This window comes from Carlito syrichta, unplaced genomic scaffold, assembly GCF_000164805.1.
Source record: "Carlito syrichta isolate Samal-C Ts95f unplaced genomic scaffold, Tarsius_syrichta-2.0.1 Scaffold303988, whole genome shotgun sequence".
Lineage (NCBI taxonomy): Eukaryota > Metazoa > Chordata > Mammalia > Primates > Tarsiidae > Carlito > Carlito syrichta.
The window spans coordinates 198,672-205,601 of record NW_007248084.1 but is presented as its reverse complement, the minus strand read 5'-3'; the positions used below and the strand labels follow the sequence as shown (position 1 = coordinate 205,601).

General features: G+C 45.3%; 1 protein-coding gene across 1 annotated transcript; it reads right to left on the bottom strand.

Annotated features, from left to right (window-relative positions):
- Positions 1-1,221: 1,221 nt before the first annotated feature.
- On the bottom strand, positions 1,222-6,443 carry KLF11 (Kruppel like factor 11). The gene is made up of 3 exons (XM_008059300.2): positions 6,163-6,443; positions 4,313-5,279; positions 1,222-1,805 (listed from the first exon to the last, which is right to left on the bottom strand). Exons 1-3 carry the CDS (start codon positions 6,424-6,426, stop codon positions 1,525-1,527), a joined length of 1,512 nt encoding a protein of 503 aa, XP_008057491.1. The 5' UTR covers positions 6,427-6,443; the 3' UTR covers positions 1,222-1,524.
- Positions 6,444-6,930: the final 487 nt, after the last annotated feature.

Here is a 6,930-nt window from a genome sequence, read left to right as displayed (position 1 = left end):
CACAAAACCTAGTTTCATTCAATTATTCAGTATTTCACCTTACCATCATTTTAATAAAGGTAAATGCCAATAGCAGGCAAAGACAAAATCTAAATACACACTGCACAATACAAAAATATTTCCAGGTTACCAAAGTAGTGCAACATTCCATATGTTCTTGCCTTTATTCTGTTGCCTGAACATCCAACACTTAACAACAACCAGCTTCAATGGCTTCTTGGATACAGGAGGCCACAGTCTCTTGTTTATCTCGGACATGTGTTCACAGCTTAAAAGCAGTGTCCGTCGTCTATTTTATAGGTAGACTGCAAAAAGCCCCATTCCAGATAACATTCTGTTTGATCAAAACAATGTTCTTCACACAAAATGAATGAAGGGCAGCCGGGTGGTATTACTGCCATTGAGCGTAACTTGTATTTCCTGTAAGTTGTGATATTTAATAAATAAAAGAATCAGAACCTTGCGGTGTCGGCTGCACATGCACCTCAACTTGGCTAAGCTGCACTTTGGTGGAAAGCTCATCCAACCAACATAGACATTTCCTTTTTCTCTAAGATGTTATTCTACCCACAATATAGTCTGGGTAAAGCCACACTGAAAGAAATCAACGGACAATCAACAAAGCAGCTGGGTTTAGGTGCTTACATGATCTCTTTTGGCATTTCAGATACAAACAGGAAATGGAATGGCTTGCCTTCAGCAGAGCAATGACCCAGAAGACAGTATTACACACAGACACAAGATACTGCAGCAGCTCCTGCTCCCTGGGATCTGTCCAGTAGCTTAAGTTACCCTCTGGGGTACAACCTTCATGAATCACACCTGGGACACAGGTCACCGGTTCTAAACAACCAAAACTGTAGGTCCTTGGGTGACAGGAATGGTTGCATGGAATTTCCCTTGAAAATGTTACAAACAAGCCGACTGGAAATTTTGTTTTTCCCTTTTAAGAGGCCCTTATTCAATCGATTCCAATTCCAAAAATTTCTTAAATCTAAAAGGTGTGATAACAGACTTGTAATTTTTGTTTTTGGCTGAATAATGTGTCAGGTTTACTAAAAGCAAGGTCATTATAAAAACTTTGTTATTTAACACTGAAAAGAAGGTGGCAAAATCATCTATGTAGAAATTGGTGATCTGAGCACCAACAGTATAAATATTTTTATAAAAAACCGTATAAAAATTAGTACCCTGTCTCATTTCTACAAAACATGAATAGAAAGATTTTGTAAACTTCATTGCCGAAATGTTTATTTAAATGCTGGTGATTTTGATTATCAAATTTTCTTCTGTTTCCTAAAAAACAAAAACAAAAAACCCAAAAAACAAAACTTCCAAAACTACAAAAGATATTGAACAGGGTCCCAACCAGAAAAAAAAAGTTAACATACTTTCATCAGAACCAGCTCCTCAACCTTTCCCTAGCCCCTAAAAGCATTTTGTTTTACGGAGAGGAACCCATCAGTTCCATTCCTGAAAAGAGGCTTTTTAAAAAATCCCATGAGTAATGCCCCAGCCAACCTTTCAGCCAGAGGCTGGCATGGTCACAAGTGGGCTCCCAGGGCTCTCTGCAGAGGCAATCCTGTTCAGCTTGCCAACCTCTGCCTGCCAGCCTGGGATCTTCTTGGTAGTCATATGGCGCCGGGCGTGCTTTGTCAGGTGGTCACTGCGCATGAAACGCCGGTCACATACTGGACACACAAACTTCTTCTCCCCTGTGTGAGTTCTGCGGTGGCGAGACAGTTCATCTGAACGAGCAAATTTTTTATCACAGCCATCCCAGCTGCAGCTGAAAGGCTTCTCCCCTAGGAGGTAAGAACACACATATTAAAGAAAAAGTAAATGCACAGCACCTTATTGGATAGGTTAATTTAGAAAGCAATAGCCTATTATTCCGTAACTGGGTGATTCAAAAGCTAAAAAAATCCTCTCAAATGCATTTCTTCCTGCCACATCTAAAAGATGCAGTATGTCAGGGGCCATATATCAAACTAATCTAATCTTTCAAAAGATATTTTAAAATAAAAATAAATCCACCATTATAGCTTGGGGTAGAAGGAAGATTCTTGAAAAGAATTCATTCTCTTTCAGGATTGAACTTCATATTAAAAAAAAAAATCCTTCCCAGGACCTAGAAGACTTCTCAGGATTATTAATTCTATTTTCACATTTCTTATTACACTGACAGGGTACAAAATGGAATGCCATTTACAAAATGGCACAAGGGGATTCTTTCACACCTTTATAGTTATTTAAATTGAAGGACTTTGGAAACACAGGAGCTTATTTTCGTCACTGCTGGGCAGCTGACTGAATAGTAAAACCTCATTCAGTCACCTCCTTGAATGTGGAAGCTGTACTTTGATGCGCCTTGAAGTTCACTTTGATGTGATATGAAGTTCACCTGAGAGAGAATGAATTCAGTGACAAGCAGAGGTCATCAAGTCAGCAAGCCTTTTAAGAGAGCCAAGCAGGTCAATTTCCTCAAAAGCACCTGTTCCCTCTGACACAGCCTCTATGTCCATCCTACTGTGCAAATGACCAGGAATATATTTGGATGAGAAAAGGCAAATACGGGGGAACCCCCAAAAGCATGGAATTTATTTATAAAATTGTGCATTTATTCTTACATGTTTAAACTTTAGTCACCTCCAAAGTAATCTGTGTGATGCAATACACCCATCGAGACACTTTTTCCACTGCTCACAACAGTTTTTGAACTCATCAGTTTTGATGCCTTTTAGTGCTTCTACCGTTTTTTGTTTTACCTCTTCCATATCAGCAAAATGTTTCCCTTTGAGGACTTTTTTCATCCGAGGAAACAAAAAAAAAAGTTGCTTGGGGAAAAATCAGGTGAATAGGGAGGGTAGAGCACAGGGATCATGCTGTTTTTGGTTAAAAACCGAATACGTGGCGAGATGTGAGCAGGTGCATTGTTATGGTGGCAGAACCAGTCACCTGTCTGCCACAACTCGGGACATTTCTTCCACAAATCGTGATGCAACCTCCTCAAGACTCCCAGATAAAAAATTTGGTTGACTGATGTGAAGGACAAATTTCAAGTGTACAAGGGACTTATCCTCAAAAAAAAAAGAAAAAATAGATAATTCTGTTATTGGGGGGTTCTCCTCTCGTATATAACTAAAGAGGAATGTGGTGTTTACATAATACACCACTAAGATCCAAAAAGAAAGAAAGCTAAGGGAACAATCTAAGACCTGGCTCTGGGAAGCCTCCTGGAGGGCTTTGCCAAGTAGAGATCGGTAAGGGGCCGAGGGTGAAAGTGGAAATAGAAAACCAGAGAGAAGGCCAAGGGAGGCTGTTTTTGCATGGGCCGGACTTGGGGCCTTACCCGCAAAGTAAACAGCCACTCAGTAGTGTGGAGGAATCTGAGAGTTACTCTTACAGTGTCTGAATACCAGGACTGCACGTCATTCTGCATGCAGGGGTTTTCAAGATCACAGCAAAACAACACTAACTCATGGAATAGCTACACAGAGCACCTGAGCAAAGCTGTCCTAATCTAACAGCAAGACTCTCCACCAGGCAACATTCAGAGCACTGCTAGAGAGCACCACTAGCCCCCGGGGCTGTTCAGACACCTCAACTGACAAAAATGTCAAATTTTGCTCCTCAGTCTCACCAACCACATGTCAAGTGTGAGTGGCTAGTGGCTGCCCTAATGGACAGACAGTGAACATTTCCACCACTGCAAAAATTATACTGGACAGAGATGACTGGACGGTGACAAGAACACTAGATCATTATAGTTTCTTGCATGATTTACTCTGAATTAAAAACTACTCTCAGAGATAAGAAAACTATACTTTAAAAGACATTCTCGAATTTGAGATTTTCTAGTTTGAACAGATCTTTCCCCATGGTAAACGTAACTAAGTCACATTGACAAAACATTTATTCTATGTGAATATTTTCCAAAATGCCCAGAAAGCATGAGATGTCTCCTGCAATGTGAACAGAAGGAGACACTATGAGTCACCCTAAGAGTTATCAAAGCCCCTGTATCACAGAACTATATACTACATTTTGTCTCCCAGGGTGAACAACTGGCACTCCATATAAAAACCACAGATGGTTCTAACTGGCCACTGGAAAAAATAAAAAATTAAAACCCACTGAGGGTATGCTAATGGTAACTAATGGTAACTCCAATCCTTACAAGATGGTGAGGGCTTTTCAAAACCAAAGGAAAAAACCACACTTTTGCTTTTTCCAGGCATTCTCACAAAGCCCTCCCACCCAAAGGCGGCTCGAGATGGGCTTCCTAACCATAGCATCTGACAGTACTTACCTGTGTGAGTACGAAGATGAGCCTTGAGGTGGGAACTTTTGAAATAAGTCTTCCGGCAGCCTGGGAAGTTGCAAACATAGTTCCTTCTTCTGGAAAAGTCTACCTGAGGGGTACAGTTTTGGCTAGAGGCAATGAACACAGGGGCAGGGGCAAGGGGCAGCAACTTGCTACTCCCCACAGTCATGACACTGGCTGTGCAGGCAGCAGGCGGGGGGAGGGCTCCCTGGGGCAGAACCAGCATCACGGCTCCCTGAGGCACCGGTGGTCCCATGAACACAGGCTGAGGCCCTGGAGCAGCTTGGGCTAGGACGGGTCTGACAGTCCCCACAGGCAACTGAGGGGGAGGGGACTTCAAAATAGCTGGTAACATGCCACTCTGTCCAGTCACAGGGATCATTTGGCAAAGGACAGGGGGACCCGGAGCAGGGACAGAAATCAGAGGGGTGGTTTTCCTAGGCAAGTCATTTTCATAATTCTTTGGTGAGCAGGTCTGAACCGCAACGGGCCAGCCTGCCTGCTGTCCGTTATCAGTGGGAAGCAGGCCACTGGACTTGTGCAAGCAAGGCTGACAGGACACTGAATTAGTGTTGAGTAGACTGTCTGTGAGGTGTGTGTCCTGCAAAACTTCAAAATGTCCCAGAAACTGTGTCTCTCCTTCTCTGCTGTCAGAAAGCTGCTGCTCTGGAGTCGGACCGGCAGGAAAGCGGGCAGGAGCAGGGCTCTCCCCAGTGTGGCGGATCACGCTGGTCATCATGGCCCTGCAGGGAGCACTGGGGGTTTGCTCCAGGGGCTCTGGCTTCAAACCTGGTGAGCCCCTCTCTGCCCTCCTGCTCAGCACTCTGGCTGCCACAGCAGGAGACGGGGAGACAGTCATGACTGTGTGTGCTTTGGAATCAGTAACTTGGGAAGAAACAGGTGTCCCTGTCGATGGCTCCACGACTTCGGGGCTCTGAGGAGGAGTTATGCACTTAAAAAAAAAAAAAGTACCAAGTGAAAAGGTTGTTTTGGCTAGAATTTAAGAGATGTATTTGATCACAGCATCCCCAATACCTTTAGACAGAAAATCTAGAAGTTTGGTCTAAGCCTGTTCTCAACACCTCAGCGGATGTCAAGGCTGCACAAGGCACTCTACTTTCTCAGTCTGTCCCGATCCCCAAGAGCCCAATGCTGAGGAACTCAGAGGGGCCCCTAGCAGCCAGGCCAACCACTCCTCCAACCCCCTCCACCACCCACCATCCCTTCTGATCCCTCTCCCAATTTGCTTTCTACATTCTCCTTCCAGTGTAAGCTTCCGTCCCAGGACAAACACATCACCATTTTCACTCCCATTAGCAACCTACAGCTCCCAACTTCTCCAAGCTGAAAAGTAATTTTTAAAAATTCATGTGGCCAAGTTAAAAAAAAGCAACAACAAAAAATAATGATTTACTGAACCCAACTCACGCAAGAAGTCAGCTGCCACAGGAAAGCAGAGTGCTAACCCAGTTAAGGCCATCTGATGTCAAAGCACACGCTTTCACCAGCTGCCTCCCAGATATCCTGATCTTACACTGGGTCACTGGGAGAACCCAAGCCTACAGAGACTCGCCAAGGAAGTGTGTAAACTTCTCACACCAACCTGTAAGTTTCATCCTATAGACACTAACCACGTGGCTAACAAGCTATGCTCTGTCAACAGAAGAAACACAACATCAAGAGATGAAGGGAGAGTTTTTACCCCTTCAGACCACACAAATGAGGGGTATGCAACTTCCTTGCCAGGATTTCAGGGAATCTTCCCATGAGTTCAACAAATTTAAGGTAATGAAGTCATTTCACAAAAATGCTCTTCTCCCCCCACCTCTTCTTACCAGAGTCGATAAAGAATGGAAATCCTTTGGTAGCTCAGGTGCAGAGACATCAGGATGCACAGTGGCAGTGACGTCCCCTGAGTCAGAGACAGGTGTGAGAGGTCTTATCTTTAACAGGTCACCACCTTTCTGGGCTCTCTGACCCCAGGAGCTCATACACACAAGAGCCTCCACAGCTTCGATGTCTGTCTGCTCCAAGATGCTGCACACAGACCTTTCGCTGTCATGATGCTTCTTCTCCAGGATTGACTCACATATGTCCATGATGTCCACCTAAAGGCAGCAGAACACAACAGCCTCTCAAGGCAGGGTAGACACAGCAAAGGCTACCACGGGGGGCACGTGGCCACGCAGACCAGGAGCCTGGACTTGCTGGAATGCCCGTGCAGTACTCCCTACTCAACAAGCTCCGTGTTCCAGGAAAAGACTTGAACAAGCTCGTGACTTTGCTTTTAAACTGCCGTTCTCGAGGCTGAGCTCCCAAGGCATAAAGACACATTTCCACGCAATCCGCCTCGGCGTCGAAACTGTCCAGGCTCTCCCCAGACCCACCAATGCCACTCTGCCGGGCTGCTGGCCTGCAGCCCGCTCCACGACACCAACTGTGAAACCACAGGGTGCCCGCTTCCTGCACCAGAGCCGCCCAGCCCCTCTGCGGCCCGCACACCGCGACGGCGCGGCTTGGCAGCAGTCCGCGCTGCCGCGCCTCTGAAGACCCTCGGCCCGACGTGCGTGAGCCCCTCCCCGCGCTCCCGCCAACCGTCCTTC

Coding starts and splice junctions, on each gene's coding strand:
- KLF11 (XM_008059300.2), bottom strand. CDS start 6,426: ATGGACATATGTGAGTCAATCCTGGAGAAGAAGCATCATGACAGCGAA. Junction 5,280..6,162: donor TCCATTCTTTATCGACTCTG/GTAAGAAGAGGT, acceptor TTTTTTTTTAAG/TGCATAACTCCTCCTCAGAG. Junction 1,806..4,312: donor TCATCTTCGTACTCACACAG/GTAAGTACTGTC, acceptor CTTACCTCCTAG/GGGAGAAGCCTTTCAGCTGC.